This window comes from Pan troglodytes, chromosome 10 (genome assembly GCF_028858775.2).
Source record: "Pan troglodytes isolate AG18354 chromosome 10, NHGRI_mPanTro3-v2.0_pri, whole genome shotgun sequence".
NCBI lineage: Eukaryota > Metazoa > Chordata > Mammalia > Primates > Hominidae > Pan > Pan troglodytes.
In genome coordinates, this window is record NC_072408.2 from 39,979,545 (window position 1) to 40,000,523 (window position 20,979).

Below are 20,979 nucleotides of genomic sequence, written 5' to 3' on the forward strand. Positions count from 1 at the left end.
TTCAGTGCCAACCCTTCTCCACTCTCTTTGAGTACATCCTCCCTCTTTACTTTCCTCCTGTCCTGAGGATAGATTTTCAGTATCAGAGGCCACCAGCCTGCTTTCTTTCTTTCCTTTTTTCTTTTTTCTTTTGAGACGGAGTCTTGCTCTGTTGCCCAGGATGGATGGAGTGCAGTGGCGCGATCTCGGCTCACTGCAAGCTCCGCCTCCCGGGTTCACACCATTCTCCTGCCTCAGCCTCCCGAGTAGCTGGGACTACAGGCGCCCGCCACCACGCCCGGCTAATTTTTTGTATTTTTAGTAGAGAGGGGGTGTCACTGTGTTAACCGGGATGGTCTTGATCTCCTGACCTCTTGATCTGCCCACCTTGGCCTCCCAAAGTGCTGGGATTACAGACGTGAGCCACTGCACCCAGCCCACCAGACTGCTTTCTTTCCCCAAACCAAATCTCCAGACCACACAGCTCAGATTTATTTGAGCTGTGGCTTAAAGCTGATACGTCTTTCCAACTGGATTCTTACCTACAAACTTCTGGGGTGTGGAACGCTTGCGTTTGGTGAGGCTATTGGCCAGACGATCGATGAAAGTTGGCCGCTCAGAGGATGAGTGCAGCATGGAGTCTGGCACCATCTCCAGGTCACGTATTTCGTCACCTAGTGGGAAGAAGGTGGAGACAGTAGTAGCAGTTGAGTAGGGGTAGCATTGGCCCCACAGCCTTTGCCTGGAGAAAACCAGCAGGTCAGTAGCCAAGGAAGGACATACCAGATGCCTGGGAAACTGGGCTCTGTTTACCCTACCTAAAGCTCACTCCAAGAAAATTTCAGATCATTTGGGGACAATCATACACATCTGGCCCTTGGTTTTATACTTCTTGTGTTCTCTCTCTCCCGTTAGGCCAAGGATATAGACCCAAACTTCCCCTACCTGTCGATCTCCCTAAAGCACCCACCACAGACAAGGCTCTCCACCAACTGGGGTACCTAGAATGGGGTGTTTGGCAGATTTACTGGGGTAATCATCCCCCATTCCACAGACTTCATCCCTCAGTGCGGGAGATACTGGAGTCACCCTTGTCTAGCACTCCCTCTCACCATCCCCTTTTAACTCCCCAGTAGTACATCAATAGCCCTACCTGGTTGGCCAGCCAAAGCTTGGGCTTCAGTGCTGAGACTCTGTAGGTAGTTATGGCACCGCTCCTTGTGCTCCTCCAGGGTACTCTGCTGTTTGTAGCTCCGGCCACAGTAGTTACACTTGTAGGGCTTGCCCACTGTGGGAGAGGAGACTGTGGAGGAGAGTGGAAAGATGGCATCAGAGCTATTTCTCGCTGTGCCCTGGCTCTGCAGATTCAGCCAAGAGCATACACTGGCATGGGAAGGAAAGGATGTTGCTAAATTGAGTTCTTCTACTTGTCTTTCATTTCCCAACTTCAACTGCAACTGCAGACAGATGAACAATATTTGATGATGAAGGATAATGTGCAGTTATGGGGACAAGGGAGACTGGTGGTGGGTTTGTTCAAGATGGCCAAATTGTTGCTCAAAGGAAGTGAGGACCCAGGGACTTTGTAGGGGATCATCCCTAGCAGACAGGCAGGCCCCACTGCAGGATCTCAGAGTCTGGGGCCCAGACTGTGGTTTAACCTTTCCATTTGGCAGGCGGATGTAAGTGCTGTTTATCAGACAAGGGGATTTTTTGCTTTTTATGAACTATCTGCTTTGGTTTGGGGGAAACTGGTGGGCTGGCATGACAGAAATGAGAGCCCTTAGATCTGCCAATGTGGGGAGGGGGCAGTTTTCATTGACCTTTACTTGTATTTTGACCTCCAGCCCTAGCCTGGTTTACTGATTATTTTGTCTCTCTGTCTCTCTACGCTGAGATACCAAGAGAGGTCTAGAAAGCCCATCACTGATAGAGTAATTCTGAAAAGAGAAAAAGAATAAAAGAACAGAGAAGAAAATAAAGAAGAGTAAAAAAAAGAGAACACCAAATTTGGGTTTGTTTGTTTATGTGCTTGTAATAAGGAACAGGTTATAAAGATCTTGTTTCTACCGAAGAAAAAAAATTGGAAAACAGAGTGGTACTTCATTTAAAGATAACTCTTAAGAGATATTTGTGAGAGGAGAGAAAAAAGTGGAGAGAAACAACGTATTGTATATTTGATGTATCTTGCTGCTATTGAGCAGGGAGACAGGAGAAGGTATCTCTAGGAAGCTGGTAATTACTATTCACCCCTAACCTTGCCATGCCAAAGCTGGGCCTTGACTAAATCAATCTACTGGATTTTACTCAGGCTCTGTAAACTCTTGTATTTTAGGGATGAAATGAACACCATGGTCCCTATCCACCCAAAGACCCTTGGGGAAACAGTTTAACATCTGGGAGAGGAATGATCCTCCAACCGCTTTCTTTTTTTTCAAATTTTAATTGATAATTGATACATAATAATTATACATGTTTATGAGATACATATGATATTTTCATACATGTATACGACATGTAATGATCAAGTTGGGGTAACTGGCATATCTGTCACCTCAAACATTTATCTTTTTTTCTTCTTTTTTTTGGAGACAGAGTCTTAGTCTGTTGCCTAGGCTGGAGTGCAGTGGCACGATCTCAGCTCACTGCAACCTCTACCTCCTGGGTTCAAGAGATTCTCCTGCCTCAGCCTCACAGTAGCTGGGACTACAGGCGCCCACCACCATGCCCAGCTAATTTTTTGTATTTTTAGTAGAGACGGGTTTCACCGTGTTAGCCAGGATGGTCTCGATCTCCTGACCTCATGATCTGTCTGCCTCAGCCTCCCAAAGGCTAGGATGACAGGCGTGAGCCACCGCGCCCAGCAAACATTTATCATTTCTTTGTATTGGGAACATTCAAAATAATCTCTTCTAGCGATTTTGAAATATACAATAAATTATTGTTAACTACAGTCATTCTACTATGCTGTGGAACACTACAACTTATTCCTCCCATCTAACTGTAATCTTGTACCCATTAACCAGCCTCTCGCTATCCACCTACTCCCAACCCTTCTCAGTCAGCCTCTGGTAACCACTGTTCTACTGTCTACTTTTTTTTTTTTTTTTTTGAGACGGAGTTTCACCCTTGTTGCCCAGGCTGGAGTGCAATGGCGCGACCTTGGCTTACCGCAACCTCTGCCTCCTGGGCTCAAGCAATTCTCCTGTCTCAGCCTCCTGAGTAGCAGGGATTACAGGCATGCGCCACCACGCCTGGCTAATTTTGTATTTTTAGTAGAAACAGGGTTTCTCCATGTTGGTCAGGCTGGTCTTGAACTCCTGACCTCAGGTGATCTGCCCGCCTTGGCCTCCCAAAGTGCTGGGATTACAGGCATGAGCCACCGTGCCTGGCTTTTTTTTTTTCCCCAAGATGGGGTCTCACTCTGTCACCCAGACTGGAGTGCAATGACATGATCACAGGACACTGAAGTCTTGACCTCCCAGGTTCAAGTGATCCTCCCTGTCTCAGCCTCCTGAGTAGCTGGGACTACAGGTGTGTGCCACCACACCTGGTTTTTGTTTTTGTTTTTGTTCTTTTTTGTAGTAGAGACGAAGTCTCACTATGTTGCTCTGGCTGGTCTCAAACTCCTGGGCTCAAGTGATCCACCCGCCTTGGCTTCCCAAAGTGCTGGGATGATAGACGTGAGCCACTGCATCCAGCCTACTCCGTGCTTCTATGAGATCAACTTTTTTAGCTCCCACATGAGTGAGAACATGCATCCAGTCTCTTTTTTCTTATAATAGGGGTTGCAACAGAAAGCACTTCACAGAGATGGGACCTGACAGTATATCTGTGTCTGCTTCTGTTGTTAATAATCTACAGATCAACATCCAAAATCTACCCAGTTCACCTCACTGTGTAGTTGGTAAGAATTCTAGGGGCCAAGCCATCCTTGTTCCAAACCAGCAGGGGGAGCAGCCCCTTTTCTGAGGAAAAGGAGTATGTATTTCTCGCACTGGACCTTGATGGGGTTCCAGCTAGGCTGAAGAATAGCTATGTGACCCGCAACTCATTTTTCCCCCCAACAGCTTCATTTTCCTTGTCAACAAAATGGGGATAATCACATCTACCTTGGAATTGTTATGAGGATCACATGGAGAAACACAAGTGAAATGCTCTGTAGATATAAAGCATGTATCAACGATGATCTTTCTCCCTGTTTCTCCACATACATAGGATAAAGAGGTCCCAATTACAAGGTGGGAGAACCTGGAACAAGGTAAGTGGATGGAGAAAGTAGAGGGTGATGAAATGATTGCTCTGTCCCTTTAAATCCTGGCTCAGGAGAGTTTAAGAAGAGAAAAATAGCCAGGAAAGTTTCCAAGGACAGACCCTACTAATTCTTTCCCCCTTCCTTTCTTCCTGCCTTTTCCCAATCTTGAGCTCCCTCCTTCCTGCCAGCTCAGCTCCTGGCCTCTTCCCAAGTCCAAGCCAAAAGCCTAAAGCTTAGTAAAATGCCTAAAAAGTGCTATCTGTCCAGCTGATTCAGACAGATACTGATTCAAACAGTCTTGACTGGGCTAGAAAACCTTGTTAATCCAGTTTCCCAGCACTGTTCCAAACATTGATCTCTAGGTACCCTCTGGACTTTCTCTTGCCTCTGGGAAGGTGACAACCTCTTGGGATAGGGAACAGAAATAGGATACTCTTTTCCTATTTGGAAGTCCTAGGCTCCCTTTTTTGCAATTTGAGAGGGCTATGGATATTTCCAGGAGCCAGAAGGAAGTAAAGGAGAGGACAGACTGGTTGCTCAAGACCTCTGGTGGTGTGGGAGGAAGGAGGGTGAAGATGATGACAGGTGTGGGGCCTGGGGCAGATGGGAGTGAGAGGAGGGATCTCCCAGGGGCTTAGATGTTGGGGGTAATAGGGCATGGATTGTGGCATCAACAATCTAAAATATAAAAGTCAGGAAAGCCCAGGCACAGTGGCTGACACCACGCCTGTAATCCCAGTACTTTAGGAGGCTGAGGTGGGCCGATTGCTTGAGATCAAGAGTTCAAGACAAGCCTGGGCAGCATAGGGAGATCCTGTCTCTACAAAAAAATAGAAAAATTAGCTGGGTGTGGCAGCATCCTTCCAGCTACTCAGGAAGCTGAGGTGGGAGGATGGCTTGAGCTCAGGAGATCAAGACTGCAGGGAGCCAAAATTGCGCCACTACACTCCAGCCTGGGCAACAGTGTGAGACACCGTCTTGAAAAAACAAAAAACAAACAAAAGTCAGGGAAGGGTGACTTTTTTTTTTTTTGAGACTGAGTGTCGCTCAGTCGCCCAGGCTAGAGTGCAATGGCGCGATCTCAGCTCACTGCAAGCTCCGCCTCCCGGGTTTACGCCATTCTCCAGCCTCAGCCTCCCAAGTAGCTGGGACTACAGGTGCCTGCCACCATGCCCGGCTAATTTTTTTTTTTTTTTTTTTGTATTTTTAGTAGAGACAGGGTTTCACCATGTTGGCCAGGATGGTCTCGATCTCCTGACCTCGTGATCCGCCCATCTTGGCCTCCCAAAGTGCTGGGATTACAGGCGTGAGCCACCGCGCCTGGCCAAGGGTGACCATTAACAGCCAAGAACATTGCCCCTATTCCTTTTGCTCCAAGTAGATGGATTTTACATCCATATGGTGGATGTAAAATACCCCATCAAGGTGTCTCCCAAATTTCCCATGAGGCCTTGCTGCCCAGAGGATGGGTGAGAGAGGCAGGGGGCCCTATCTGCTCTGTAAATGCTCCCCCCTCCTCAATGACAGACATTGGAACTCCCCAAATACAAGAGAAGTCACTGAGCTCTACATACTGGGTGTGTTGAAGCCTCATTCCCTCCTCCCACTGGACAGACACTGACCTGAGTGTGTGCGGAGGTGACCAGTGAGTGCATCACGCCGGCGGCAGGCATAGTTGCAGAAGGGACATTTAAAGGGCTTCTCCCCAGAGTGCAGCTTGATGTGGCGCAGCAGGTTCCCCTTCTGGGTGAAGGAGGCACCACACTGGTTGCAATGGAAGGGCCTTTCACCTTCAAGTGAAAGAACAAATCCCAGAGGACTGCATGTGAGGAACTTTGAAGGTTGAACCTATCACCCCACCGTCTGCCCTACCTTGCCCAAGGGAAGGTGCTCTGAACACATTGCTGACGGGCAGAAGTGCAATGCACACAAACCCTGATTTATGAAGATCCCTTGGGGATCCCTGGCGTCTTACCCTGGGGAAGGTGTGGATTAGAGGTGTGTGGCAGGGAGAGGGGCCTGGAACACAAGGCCAAAAGACTGTTACCAAAAACTGAGCCCCACAGGGCCCACTCTGCCCTAGGAGCCCAAGGCCCAAGGAAGCTGAGAAGAGAAGGCTTTTGTTTTCTGTTTTGTTGTTGTTGTTGTTGTTGTTTTTTAATTATTAGATGGGAGGGCCCAAAGAATACCCAGGAGTCTTACCCCTATTGGACCATTGGCTCATTCTTGAGTCTACACTTTCCCCTCCCTCATATACTGAGAAAAATATCACCTTTTCTTTATAACAGCAGTTGAGGAGAGTGCCAGGAAACTAAAGGTATTGAGGGGAATTCAAATTCTGTACCCACCCCCACCCTGCCTCGTTTTGTCAGCTGGAAAATGTGCTGGGTGAGACCCTTCCCTTTCTGAGGCTACCCACTCCCTGCATGACCTCCTCCAGCCCCATACCTGCTGTTGTCCCAGCACTGCCCCTGCCTCTCAACCCCACCCTGGGAGCTCCTCCCAGAGCCCCTCTGGCTTACTTACCAGTGTGACTGCGCTTGTGCACCATGAGCACGTTGGGTCCAATACAGACCATGCCGCAGACGTCACACTTGAGCTTGCCATTGGGCAGCCGGATGCCCCCAGGGGAGTGAGGCTCTGGCCCACTCCCATCACAGTAGCCCAGGGGCTCAGACAATGAATCTTCCACAATCACGCTGTCGTCCTTTTCCAGGAGCCGCTCATCTGGCCCCAGCAGTCTGCTTGACTCCTCATCGCTGTACATCTCCACCTTGATGGAGTTGGCTGAGGGGTGGGATGGTGTTTAGAATAGAGAGAGGCAAAGGGGGAAGCTGCTCCCAGGCCAGAATGGCACTCTTTTTTTTTTTTTGAGATGGAATTTCGCTCTTGTTGCCCAGGCTGGAGTGCAGTGGCACGATTTTGGCTCGACGCAACCTCCGCCTCCCAGATTCAAGTGATTCTCCTGCCTCAGCCTCCTGAGTAGCTGGGATTACAGGCATGTACCATCACACCCAGCTAATTTGGTATTTTTAGAACAGACAGGGTTTCTCCATGTTGGTCAGGATGGTCTCGAACTTCCAACCTCAGGTGATCTGCCTGCCTTGGCCTCCCAAAGTGCTGGGATTACAGGTGTGAGCCACTGTGCCTGGCCCAGAATGGCACTCTTAAAGTTTAAGAGGGTGTCTTTAGGCCCTGAGACATTCAAGCCTTAAATGGAACTAACACCCTAGTATCCCTGCTGCTGATATCAGAATCCTACTGGAACCTGAGACAACCTTTTCTCCCACCCACCAGGCAAATAGGCTTCAAGAGAAAAAAGTTGGGCTGGGTGTGGTGGCTCACGCCTGTAATCCCAGCACTTTGGGAGGCCAAGGCGGGTGGATTCTTTTGAGGTCAGGAGTTTGAGACCAGCCTGGCCAACATGGTGAAACCCTGTCTTTACTAAAAATACAAAAATTAGCTGGGCATGGTGGTGTACGCCTGTAATCCCAGCTACTTCGGAGGCTGAGGCAGGAGAATCGCTTGAACTTGGGAGGCAGAGGTTGCAGTGAGCTGAGATCACACCACTGCAGTCCAGCCTGGGTGACAGAGCAAGACTCCATCTCAAAAAGAAAAAAGTTGGGGGTACATAGGATGTCTTCTGTCGCTGAGGAGAGGAGGCGACTAAGGGGAGCTTTTTTCTCTACTCTCTTGTCATGAAGAAAGATGTCTGGCTTGGCCCTGGGCAGGAAGCCGGCAAGTTAACAGTGGCGGGAAAACAGATCTAGGAAGACTGAAGGGGGACAACAGGCCAAAGAGAGCAAACCTGGAAGACAGACATGCTTACAGTTCCCTCCCACCTCATTAGATTGAATCCCTCTACCCCCTCCACGTCCATAAAACTCTGAGGCAGGGCAGGAGGGGTAAAGGAAGGAGGAACCATTGAGGAGAAGGCTTTGGCTCTAGCTCCGACCTACATTCCTGGCTACTCCAACCATTTAGAGAATGTCACAGATCTAGGGCCAGCTGGGGAGAGGCAGTCATGGGGACCCTGTCTGGGTAGGAGAATGGGCTGTGGGGAGACGGGGAGGTCCTTCTACTCTCTATTTCCTATCTAACTCCACCTGATGACCATTTCTATCTACCTGCTTCTCTAATTCCATAATTTCTCTTTGAAACTTTTACCTTAATCCCACCCATACCTCTTTTAATTCCACCCTAGTCTGCCAGTGACTGACTATTCACTCTCCTTTCAGAAGCCAGAAAAACCCTAGACACTGGGCTCCTTATTGCTCTTAGAGACTAAGCAGGAGACCAGCAGGAGGTGACGATGGGGAAATGGTTGCCAGTGGAAGGTGAATTGAAGGCCAAATGCAACAGGGGGTGCCTACTGCCAGGAGGTGGTAGGAGGTTACACTTACCACTGAGTGAGCGGCTAGGAGAAGAGTGCTGGCTGTTGGGGGTGCTCACCGAGGGCCCCACTGGGGCCCCGAGGAACTCCTTCTCCAGAGATGAGTCCCCGCTACCTTGGAGGAGAGAACAAGAGGGCAGGTAAAGCTGGAGCTGGAGATATCTACTGTCCATTGCCTAATCTTTTTTAAAAATTCAGTTAAATTTCACAAACATTTCCTTCATAGCCATGTACAAAGCAGTGTTGTATGCTGGGCACCATACCTTGTGCCCCCACCAGTCTGGATGCCTGGTGCTGCCTTCTGTGAGCTCAGTGGCTGGGCCTTGCCTACCCTACCTTTATCTAGGCCTGAGGGCAAGAGCATCACTGCCTGACGTCCACAGGAAGCAGGGCTGAGGCTGGGTGCGCCAGGGCGGAGAGGAAAATGGGGGCTGCAGAAGGGACAGATGTTCAGGACAGACATTCTTCCCTACTGTTCCTCTCTGGAGCCCCCAGCCGGTTCAGGATCTGCAGGAAAGGTAACTGGAATTGTCCTTGAATCTAATGATAATATTAGTAATCATCATAGCAGCTAATAATATTAATTGAGTACTTACTATGTGCCAGGCTTTATTCTGTGCACTTGAAATGAATAATTTCATTTAATCCTCACAACAACTATATGAAGTAGGTGCTAATATCATGATTTTTTCAGATGAGGCAACTGAGGTACAAAAGAGGTTATGTTAGTTGTCTGAGGTTACATAGCTGCTAGTGTGGAACTGGGATCATAGACAGTAAGCGTCCATGTCCTTAACCAGCACCTACACAGCGAATTGGGGGTCACAATCTTAGTAGGGAAGAATTGGGCCTCTTAGACTTTCTAAATTCAGCAAAAATTTGATTACTCTAGAAAGTCTCCTACTGATCTGATTCCAATCACGTGTTTACTATTTGATATTCATTGACAGTTAAGTGATCAACTTATTCTCAGTATATTTGTTTTAATTTTCTGATAAATTGCTTTGTAAAAATGCTTTTTGAGGCTTTCATAATGTTTTTCAAAATCAGATAACATACCTAAAGGAAGATATGAATGTCTTTTTTAAAAAAATCCCTCCTCCCCACAATCTTCTACACAAATATATAGGTGAAATAAAAATACATGTAGATAAACACACACAGAGACACAACACATATGTAGATACATATAAAGAGAACATACCTATTGGGATAAACATACTGGTAGCCTTCTACATTATCTGCTAACATGAACATGCATGGATGTGTGCACACAGGCCTAAATATGGAAGAGAGAGAGAGAAAGCAAGGGAGAGTGCAAGAAAGAGAGAGGAAGCCTAAAATTCATCCCTGAAGTCCACCTATTAGTACTTTACCCAATTGCCCAGCTATGCACATACTTACTTTCACAAAATAAAGATTCCATTATAAAATGGTTGGAGTCTTGGGCCTGAGGCAAGAAATCCGGAACACACCCTCCTGAGGGATCCCTCTCCAGCTTTGGTCAGTGGGAAGAAAACAACCACTCAGGACTTTGGGACCATTTCCCATTAATATCCTCTCCTAAAGTCCCATTTTCCCCATTCTATCCCGTCAAAGCCTGAGGAAATTTGTTCACTATCTATAGAAAAAGCCTTATGGCTTGAATCTGAGTTTTCCCAGCTGGGGCTTTTTAGGTGAGCCATGGTTACCTAAAAATGTTGCCCGAAATCAGAACCACACACATATCATGAAGTGAGCATCTCAGGATTGTGGGTTGAGACTTGTAGACTCAGAGCCAGTTTTAAATATATCCTTTCAACTAAGTGTAGGGTTTACTAGGGTTAGAAGGGCTGAAAATGGTATCTTCTTATTCCCTTTATTAGTGCTGAATTGCCCTAAATCACTTGATGTTACTAATCAGGGAAGAACAGGGCACTTGGCTTTGAGGCCTTGACCCTAAAAGGATGGGTGAACTTGTTGGAAATCCATCACTGGTCTCAGCTTATTCGGCTGAGGCTGCCTCTTGAGGCCAGGGACTTGCTATGTGGAGGAAAATATATTTAAAAGTACACTTAGAAACACTGAGGGGAAAGCATCCTTTGTGGCTTTCCCAATTAAGGCCCAGAAACAGGAAGAGAAGCAGGAGTCACACCAGTAATTCAAGAGGCTCTTTGATGCTGTTGCCCTCCCTAAGATTAAGGTAAGGGGAAAAACAGGATCAAGTCTACTTTCATGGGGCTAAAATATATGTATAATGAATCTGTTTCAGGAGTCAGAAAGGCTTTCTTGGGCACCAAGGATTTTGAATTCTAGCTCAGGGGTGAGGGGACTAGAGTAAGATTTAGGAAGTTTAACAGTTCCTCTCTCAGCCCCAGAAACCCCAGTGAGGGAATTTCAAAAGTCTGGGACTCCCAAGAAATCCCAGACTGTCAAAGCCAAGAATTAAGGCTGCTCTTAGGTCTCTGAGAAATTTTCTTGCTCAAAGTCATCATAGATTGGCTGAACCCCCAGAGGGCAAAGCCAAATCATGAGGTTCACATCAGAGGAACTGGGAGGTAGGTAAAGGCTGAAAAGCAGGAGGGAGAGAAAGGAACTGGGAAACAGGCCACAAGCTAAAGGTGTTTCATATGTTAAAGGAGGCTAGCCTCCACTCCTGCTGCCTTTCCTTGAGACCTTTAAATAGTGGCTACATCTAGGGAATAGCCATGAGCTTGGAGAACATGGAGAACCTCCACACTTCTCTGCAAGGCACCTCATCATAACTGCTTTCCCTTTCTTGACCATGGGCTCCAGGGTGGCAGGATCCTAGCCTGCTAGCAGGGAATAGTGGGTACAAGAGCAAAGAAAGACGCCCATCCTCAGCTCTTTTGTGGGGAGGAAGCTGAGGCCCCTCAGATCTCTGTTCCAGGCTGAGGCATCTGCTTGCCAAGGCTCCTCTTCCTTACCTTGATTTTCTCCACTACCCCTTCCCACCCAGGCCTGTCTCGGCATTTCACCCCAGGCAGCTCTACCTCTATCCCCAAGGCCTAATCAAGATGTCACCATAGGCTCCCACTGTCCAAGTCGCCGTCTTTGCTTAGCAACACCAAACACCCTTTCCCATCCTCCGCAAGTATAAGGAGGAACGCCCCCTCCCCCGCTAAACACACACACACACACACACACACACACACACAGCTCCCATCCTCTCCATCTCCTCAGGCTTGGGAGTAGTTACTGAATTGGCTCCCTAGCCCCAGCACCCCCCTTCCTCCCTCCACTAGCCGCCTTCTGCCTGAACTTACATTATCCTTCCCTTGCCGGTGAGACCCTGGGGTGCGAACGCGGCCGCCGCCTTGGAAACGGCGAGGGAGTGCGGGTGGTGTATGCATGTCTGCGTCTCAGTGGCAGGCAGGGGTGAGCCCAGCCACTCACCTTCCAGGAAGCGTGGATTCCTGGAAGTGAGGGGAACCGCCGTCATTTCGCAGGCAGCAGCAGCGGCACGGTGAGCAGAGGCCCACGGCTGCAGCCAGCAAGAGCAGCTCAGCCCAGGGTGTATGTGTGTTGAGTGTGTGTGTGTGTGTGTGTGTGTGAGAGAGAGAGAGAGGGAGAGAGGGAGAGAAGGAGAGGGGAGAGCACGCTTGGATGTGCTTGGGGAGGGGGCTGGAGAGAATGTATATGTGTATATAGTGGGGGAGATGCTAGGCTACAGCATCCCTTTTCCAAGACAGTGAAGGGGGTGAGTGGTGGGTGTGTGCACAGGGAGGGAAAGGCAGATGCTGTTGCCCCTCGTGCCCAGCAGACAAAGAGGAACTGCACAACAAATGCCTGAGAGAGGCAAGAGTGTGTGCAAGAGAGAGAGAGAGATGGATGGGCCTGCGGGTGGGAGGGAGAAAGGGGGGGCCCCAGGGAAGGCCCAATCCTCTGCCAGCTGGGGAAGCCAAGGCCCCAGAGGTCATGGGGCCCAGGACACGGACAGCTTCAAGGCTCTCAGAGAGGCAGAAAGCCCCTCCCCCACCGAACTCTTTCCCTCCTCCTCCAGGAGGAAGGTTGCTCTCTAGATGTGGGGACTGACAGCCTCCTCCTTTCCAGCAGTGAGAGGGCCCAGCAGAGTCTGGTGTCAGGCTAGTGTTGCTCCGTGGCCCTGAGACCTTTCAGATCCCAGGCAAAAAGGCTGGTACGGTCTCCCCACTTCCCCCCCTTCCTGTGCCCCTGGGGCCCCAGCAGCCGAAAGCCCTGGATGAATCCGCCCTCTATCAGGACAAGGCCTCTGCTCCCTTCCCTTTCAGAGGAGCTGCTCACTGACAAACTGACCTACTTTGGAAGACTACATTTTCTGATTCCAAGAATTTGGGGGTGGGAGGGGCTGTGAAACTTCGGGCTGCCTACCCCTGAATCCCTTTCTACTAAAGTTCTCTAAAACATTTCACAGTCTCAGAAAACTTGGGGCAAGCCCTGCTCAGTCAATTAATGGCAGGAGCTGGGTTTCAGCAACTCTGTTTCCCTTGAAAGATAGGAAAATGGAGGGGGTGGTTATCTGTGCCATAAATTAATAGACTCCTGCTTATCTCCCCCTTTTCCCTGCCCCAGAAGGGAATGATCTGTACCTTTAAAAAGAGAAAAGGGGAGAAAAGATGGATTTTCTGAATCACATTCTGTGAGGAATTCAAATCTCTTGGAAGAACAGGAGAGATACCCTTTTCATCAAGTGGCCTGATGAGGGAAGGTCACCTGGCGTGGAGCAGAAGAACTATGATGGCCTGTGGAGGCCTGCAGTGTGCTTCGGGAGGGCTGCATGCTGCAGCCTTTCCCTCTGCTTCCATATGACTCTTCCAGGAGAGATGGATCAGTGATGAGCGCAGCTATGCCCAGTCCTAAGAGGGGTACTTTTCAGGGCTAATGGTAGCCTTACTTTGACTTTCCCTTTTCCCTTTCTAAGGTAGCTGCTGACATCTAAAATTCTCAAAGTACAGAGGAGGAGTTCCTGGCCTCCACTTCCATTCAAAAACCATCCTGTGCAGAGGCCACTTCTTATCTAGGACATGCCAATCTGCTGAAAGCAGGGAAAACTTGGTTTCATAGCATGGTGAAGCAAATCACCTCCATGAGTATCCAATATTCTCCATAAACAGGTTTGAAAAGAGCTCCACGGGATTTGTAGTTTCTCATTTGCCTGCTTTATGGTAGGGACTGGATTTTATCCATCTGAGTGTTCCCCAGCACTAAAGCAGGGTCCCAAGTGTATTTGTTGCTCAGTAGTGGTTTTCTGAATAGGCTTAACTGAGCAGGAGGTAGGAGGACTGGCTCGCTCCTCACAAGGCCATGACTTTTGTTCTAATAAAGTCTCGTCCAATTAAATGAGTCTACCTGATCCCTGTCATTCTGTCAAGCATGTGGCAGATATTGAATGCCTTTACCCATTCCAACTCCTTCCCTCCTTAAACAAGAAAGGGGTCAGAGTCAACATCTTACCTTACATTACCCGGGTGTTGCCAATGACTCTCATATGTGTGTCTGACCCATCTTGCTATCTCCTTTAGTGCATGCCAATAATTCCTTCATTGGTCCTACTTTAGAGTAAAAAATAAGCTATAGGTCATTTCCACAATGGTGCTTGGGTTTCTGATAGGGATACTCATCACATCAAAACCCAGTTTTGGTTTCTATTATTTCTTTTTTTTTGAGACGGAGTCTCACTCTGTCGCCAGGCTGGAGTGCAGTGGCGTGATCTCAGCTCACTGCAACCTCTGCCTCCTGGGTTCTCCTGCCTCAGCCTCCTGAGAAGTGGGGACTACAGGCGTGAGCCACCACGCCCAGATAATTTTTGTATTTTTAGTAGAGATGAGGCTTCACCATGTTGGCCAGGATGGTCCTGATCTCTTGACTTCGTGATCTGCCCACCTCGGCCTCCCAAAGTGCTGGGATTACAGGCGTGAGCCACGTGCCTGGCCTAATTTTTGTATTTTTAGTAGAGAGGGGGTTTCACCATGTTGCCCAGGCTGGTCTCGAACTCCTGACCTCAGGTGATCTGCCTGTCTCCCAAAGTGCTGGGATTACAGGCGTGAGCCACCATGCCCAGCCTTGAGTCATTATTTTAAAATGGAGACATTTCATATAAAAATTTGGATTTCTGGTATCTCTTAAAAATTTAGAAGTTTTGGCCACACTAGATACACATTCCTGCATGACAAGTTCTAGTGGACACTGAAAGCTGCTGTCCCTTTAAGTGGGACATATGTTCTCCACTTCATGACAGCCCCCACCATTCTTTTCTGCTTATTATCCTAACCTTACTTCACTCATTCACATGACTACCTGGCCCTTGTAGGCCTTTGAGCTTTGAAACCTTGTGCCACTCTATCTGGATAGAACAGGATTTCATGTTTGGCTGGTGACTTCAGCACAAAGGAGAAGGAACCACATCTTGTTTCCATCTATTTGCTTCAAATTATTCTTCTAATGATGTCTGCTCATATTCCCCTCCTATTCCCTTCCTCTATACCCCAAGAAGTCTGGAAAAGAAAATTACTATTTAGGGAATGTAAGATCACCAAAATAATTGCACACTACCAAGGGCCACCAAGCATGAGTGTTAGCTGTGTGACTAGGACATTTAGAGGCTGTGTGCCTAGGCTGAAGGCTCTCTGCTCTGCTCTACAGGAGAGTGTCTGCTTCCAGCCCCTAACAAATAGAACACACAGAAGGCATACCAGACATATAGGAGCGGCCATTGCAGTCTTCTATGTCCATTTTAAAGAGATTCTGCTGAAAGAGAAAATAGCTGCTATTAGAAGATAGCTGTGGGAAGGGAGGAGGCTTTTCTTTAATATTCTTGAGTTAGCAAGAAACCTAAAGGAGCACTTAAGCATGGTCTGATACTATCCTAAAGAAGAAAAACCTTAGCCAGGCACTGTGGCTCAACGCCTGTAATCCTAGTGCTTTGGAAAGAAGGTGGGAGGATCACTCGAGCCCAGGAGTTTGAGACCAGCCTGGGCAATATAGGGAGATCCCATCTCTACAAAATATAAAAATAAATTAGGCATCGTGGCATGTGCCTGTAGTCCCAGCTATTCAGGAGGCTGAGGTGGGAGGATCACTTGACCCTGGAGGTCGAGGCTGCAGTGAGCTGTGATCTTACCACTGCACTCCAGCCTGGGTAACCGAGCGAGACCCTGTCTCCAAGAAAAACCTTACACTTTGTCCTGGTGAAAGACAATGTACCCTGATTTACAAACCCCAATATTTCCTCCAATTTACAACTTCTGCAGGCCTCCTCAGCCTCTGAGGTGGAAACACTATCTTAATCCAGAGTGGTCCTTGATTTTGAGATTAGACCGTGTATGTAGGTGGAGGTTACACCTCAGCCCTGAGGAGGCAAAGAAACAGCCCCTTAGAGGCTCTATACCTCAGTTAAAGATGGGGGTAGTATTAAGAAGCTGGGTTCAGTCATTCAAGGGATTCTGTCTTGGAGTATGTGGTGTGAGGGAGGGTGACAGGAAAAGTAGAAGATGGAGGAGAGCAGCCCACTCAGGGTTCAGTGATAAGTCCTCTACTGAAGGTGTAATAAACAAGTTAAACCTGTAAATGGTTATCCCCACCCTCTCATCAATTACTCTACCACGCTTATTTTAAAAAAGAAAAAAGGACGGGGGGGGGGCGGGGGGGGGAGTCTGAATTTAAAATGAAGGTTAATGTCTATTTGAGGGAAGGCAAGCAGTAATTGGCAGTAGAGTATTAAACAATCGGGAACTGAGAACACTTAAAAGTGATAATTTGTTGCAATGAATTATCTCTTTAGGAGCCTGTGGGAGGAGAGAAAAAAAAATCTATTTGGTGGAAATTTACATACCTCCAAAATTGCAGCCGGCATGGTGGCTCACACCTGTAATTCCAGCATTTTGGGAGGCTGAGGTGGGTGGATCATTTGAAATCAGGAGTTCAAGACCAGTCTGGCCAACATGGTGAAACCCCGTCTCCACTAAAAATACAAAATTATGACTGGGCACACTGGTTCACACCTGTAATCCCAGTACTTTGGGAGGCCGAGGCGGGCGGATCACCTCAGGTCAGGAGTTCAGCCTGACCAACATGGAGAAACCCCATCTCTACTAAAAATACAAAAAAAATTAGCCAGGCATGGTGGCGCATGCCTGTAATCCCAGCTACTCGGGAGGCTGAGGCAGGAGAATCACCTGAACCCGGGAGGCGGAGGTTGCGGTGACCCAAGATCACGCCGTTGCACTCCAGCCTGGGCAACAAGAGCGAAACTCCATCTCTTAAAAAAACAAAACAAAACAAAATTAGCTGGGCGGTAGTGGCATGAGCCTGTAATCCCAGGTACTTGGGAGGCTGAGGCAGGAGAATCGCTTGAGCCTGGGAGGTGGAGGTTGCGGTGCACCGAGATCCTGCCACTGCACTCCAGCCTGGGCGACAGAGTGAGACCCGGTCACAAAAAAAAAAGAAAAGAAAAAAAAAAGAAAATTGCATTCCCCACTCATCTGATGAAAACTAAACGCCCTGAGGCAGAGGCAGAAGCAAGAATGGGGCAAGGGAACAGTCTGAGCCGCTGTGGGGATTCTTGGTCTTTTTGAAGGATCTCACTGAGGCAGACGGATAAAGATTTGGTTTGCTTGTAATGGTATATTGAGAGAGGTAGGGGTGGGGGTGAGGGGGTGCAGGAAGGCACACAGAGTTAAGTATCTGTTTTCCTGCCCCCCCACCCAATTCTTGTCTGGAGTTGAGAGACTCCTTTTGAAGGCTCATGAGAAAACCTGAAACATGGGCTTACCTTCACTTCACAAAGCAATTCTCTTACATTTTGTCAGAGAGATTCCTAGTATCAACCCTATTTCCCTAGGAAGCCAGGGCATGGAGAAAAAAATTCTCTAAGTTTATTAACCCTCTTTTCTTGACATCCTTCCTGGGATGGACTGAACTTTGGGACTGGACCACTAGAACAAGCCACACAATAAGTGGTTCCTTGAAGGGTCCCTTAGGAACAATCATTAGAAGAGCCCAAGTCCACAGTTGTTAGAGAACTCAGACTCTCTGGAACTAGCCACAAAACTTGAGATAGAGATCAAAAGATAAAGGAGGGCAGTCTGGTATTGAGGGGCCCTTTCATTTCCAAATCATTAGATTCATAATTGCCCTTTGGTGTTTTTCAAAATGAATGGAAAGCTCAGGCTGGGTTTGGTGGCTCAGGCCTGTAATCTCAGCTCTTTGAGAGGGCGAGGTGGGTGGATCATCTGAGGTCAGGAGTTCGAGACCAGCCTAGCCAACGTGGTGAAACCCCATCTCTACTAAAAATACAAAAAAATTAGCTGGGTGTGGTGGTACACACCTATAATCCCATCTACTCGGGAGGCTGAGGCAGAATTGCTTGAACCGGGGAGGTGTAGGTTGCAGTGAGCGGAGATCACGCCACTGCACTCCAGCCTGGTCAACAAAGGGAAACTCCATTTCAAAAAAAAAAAAGAATGCAAAGTTCAAAGTGCCACTTGAAGCCGGGTGTGGTAGCTCACACCTGTAATTCCAGCACTTTGGGAGGCTGAGGCGGGCGGATCACGAGGTCAGGAGTTCGAGACCAGCCTGGCCAACATGGCAAAACCCCATCTCTACTAAAAATACAAAAATTAGCCGGGTGTGGTGGCACGCGCCTGTAATCCCAGCTACTCAGGAGGCTGAGGCAGGAGAATTGCTTGAACCCGGGAGACAGAGGTTGCAGTGAGCTGAGATCGTGCCATTGCACTCCAGCCTGGGCGACAAGAGCAAGACTCTGTCTCAAACAAAACAAAACAAGCCCACAAAGTGCCACTTGAAACTTCCCTCACACACCTCCCCATGCAGGAGAGGCAAGAGTGAGCAGGATTTTCCTGTTTTCTGCTTGGAGAAACTGAGAGAAACGGAGGCTGAGAGCAGTGAAGTTACTTGTCCCAAGGTTCATGGTGAGAATAGAACAAGAACAAGAACACAAGTTGCCTGCCTCTCTGAGGTGTCCTCTTTCTATTAAACCTTTCAAAAGCCAGGCTACTCAAGGCCTTCATGGGTTTTCTTGCTTTTCCCTGTTTTTTTTTGTTTTTTTTTTTTTGTTTTTTGAGACGGAGTCTCGCTGTGTTGCCCAGGCTGGAGTGCAGTGGCATGAGTTTGGCTCCCAGGTTCAAGCAGTTCTCCTGCCTCAGCCTTCTGAGTAGCAAGGACTACTGGCATGGACCACCACACTCGGCTTTTTCCCTGGTTCTAACATCAGGTAAGTCATCTTTTCCTTTGGTGTGATCCCTGTGGGAGTGGGGTCTGTTACTTAAAAAGGAAGAACAAGTCGAGCTGGCTCTACAGGAAGAAATATGCTCATGTTATTTTGTGTGTGTGTGTGTGTTTGTGTGCATGCAGCATGCCTAATGCCTGTGTGAATGAAGGGCCAGACAAGCACTAGGTGGGTAGAACAGGTGAAGCATAGCATTCAGCTAGCACTGGCTCAGGAAGTGTATCTCATTCTTGGACTTTTGCCCAGATGGCCCCAAAACAATTTCCAGAAAGGTCTGAAGGAGTTGTTTTCTGAGCTGGACTTTCTTTCTAACAGTAAACTGAGCTTTCCTGCTTAATTGCTCCTAACGTGCTCTGTGACACATCTTGGGCAAAATCAGTACTTAGCTGTACTTAGCTGCCTCCAGCTGGGGGTTTTTGTTTGTTTGTTTCTTTTTTCTTTTTTTTTTTCTTTTGAGATGGAGTCTCGATCTGTCACTCAGGCTGGAGTGCAGTGGCACGATCTCATCTCAGCTCACTGCAACCTCTGCATCCCGGGTTCAAGTGATTCTCCTGCCTCAGCCACCTGAATAGCTAGGATTACAGGCGTGCGCCACCACACCCAGCTAATTTTTGTATTTTTAGTAGAGACAGGGTTTTGCCATGTTGGCCAGGCTGTTCTCGAACTCCTGACCTCAGGTAATCTGCCCGCCTCAGCCTCCCAAAGTGTTGGGATTACAGGCGTGAGCCACTGCTCCCGGCTCTCCAGCTGGTTTTAATACCAAGTTGGTAATCCTGGAAGTGAGAGGGCATTGGATTGAAACTCTGCTGTTCTCAGTCCTGGTTTTCTGTGCAAACCAGGAGCAAATCAACAGATGTACTTTACTCTTTGCTCAAGTCTCCCTGCAGCACATCCCGCCCAGCCTTCCCACTCTCTACCCCTTAAAGCACCTCCTCCCCTGCCTAACCAGCCAGGCAGATCTTAGCGTCTCCTTAGAGGAACTGGGTCAAATTAGGCAGTGCCAATTGGAGACACATTGCAGGAGGAGGAGGTATAAGGAGAGGGAAGTTAGTTACATGAGACAGTTTTGTATCAAAGATCTTGGAAGGAGATTAGCTTTAAAGCAACATAACTGTCGGCTGGGGGCGGTGGCTCACACCTGTAATCCCAGCACTCTGGGAGGCTGAGGCAGGCAGATCACTTGAAGTCAGGAGTTCAAGATCAGCTTGGCCAACGTGGCGAAACCCCATCTCTACTAAAAATACAAAAATTAGCTGGGCTTGGTGGTACGTGCCTGTAGTCCCAGCTGCTTGGGAGGCTGAGGCATAAGAATCGTTTGAACCCCGGAGGCAGAGGTTGGAGTGAGCCGAGATCACGCCATTGCACTCCAGCCTGGGTGACAGAGTGAGACTCTGTCACTAAATAAATAAATAAATAAATAAATAAAGCAACATAACCGTCACTCAGTGATGGCGGGTAGGCACATATGTACTGTAAATTCAGCTCTGAGCTGAATACAAAGCAACTAGAAACAATCAGTGTTCCAATTCAAAAGGAATATCTCTGTGAGGAGGGAGGAAACGCTGGTCATTGTAATCTCTGGAGACACAAATTTTCTTCCCTGTTCTTATTTATTTATTATATTTACTAGAGATGAGATCTCACTATGTTGTCTGGGCTGGAGTGCAGTGGCTGTTCATGGGCACAATCACAGCACACTACAGCCTCAAACTCTTGGCCTCAAGCAATCCTCCTTCCTCAGCCTAATGAGTAGTTGGGACTACAGGTGCATGTGCCACTGTGCCTAGCTCTTCCCCATTTGTTTGAATCCACTTGGCATAAACAAGAGTCCTCCATGGCCCTGGCTTTCTCCTATCAACATTACAACACATTTGAACAGGAATGGGCATCCTTTCTAGACAGAAGATTTCCCACCAGGCTCCCTGACAGGCAGCAGTGAGGGCCAATCCCAGCAGTTTGGGAGGCCAAGGCAAGAGGACTGCTTGAGGCCAGGAGTTCTAGGCCAGCCTGAGCAACACAGTGAGACACTAAAAAAAAAAAAAAAGTAATTTAGGCCAGGTGTGGTGGCTCACGCCTGTAATCCCAGCACTTTGGGAGGCCAAGGTGGGTGGATCACCTGAGGTCAGG

The 20,979-nt window shown here is 48.2% G+C and overlaps 1 protein-coding gene across 36 annotated transcripts in view; it reads right to left on the reverse strand.

Moving 5' to 3' along the window:
- The window catches only part of IKZF4 (IKAROS family zinc finger 4), a 31,037-nt gene that overhangs the window by 4,593 nt on the left and 5,465 nt on the right, over positions 1–20,979 (reverse strand). For 4 of the 36 annotated variants that reach the window (XM_016923239.4, XM_063786614.1, XM_063786615.1 and 1 more), the window contains 6 exons: positions 15,299–15,350; positions 8,638–8,742; positions 6,761–7,021; positions 5,857–6,024; positions 1,133–1,282; positions 522–653 (listed from right to left, as the gene is read on the reverse strand). In XM_016923239.4, coding sequence (XP_016778728.1) covers positions 522–653; positions 1,133–1,282; positions 5,857–6,024; positions 6,761–7,021; positions 8,638–8,742; positions 15,299–15,338 — 856 coding nt within the window. In that variant the 5' untranslated portion in view covers positions 15,339–15,350. Of the gene's footprint in view, positions 1–521; positions 654–1,132; positions 1,283–5,856; positions 6,025–6,760; positions 7,022–8,637; positions 8,743–8,963; positions 9,166–9,831; positions 9,926–10,027; positions 10,126–11,893; positions 12,572–14,060; positions 14,159–15,298; positions 15,354–20,979 lie in introns of those variants that run through there. The other 32 variants (XM_063786611.1, XM_063786609.1, XM_063786606.1 and 29 more) reach the window with 23 other exon arrangements.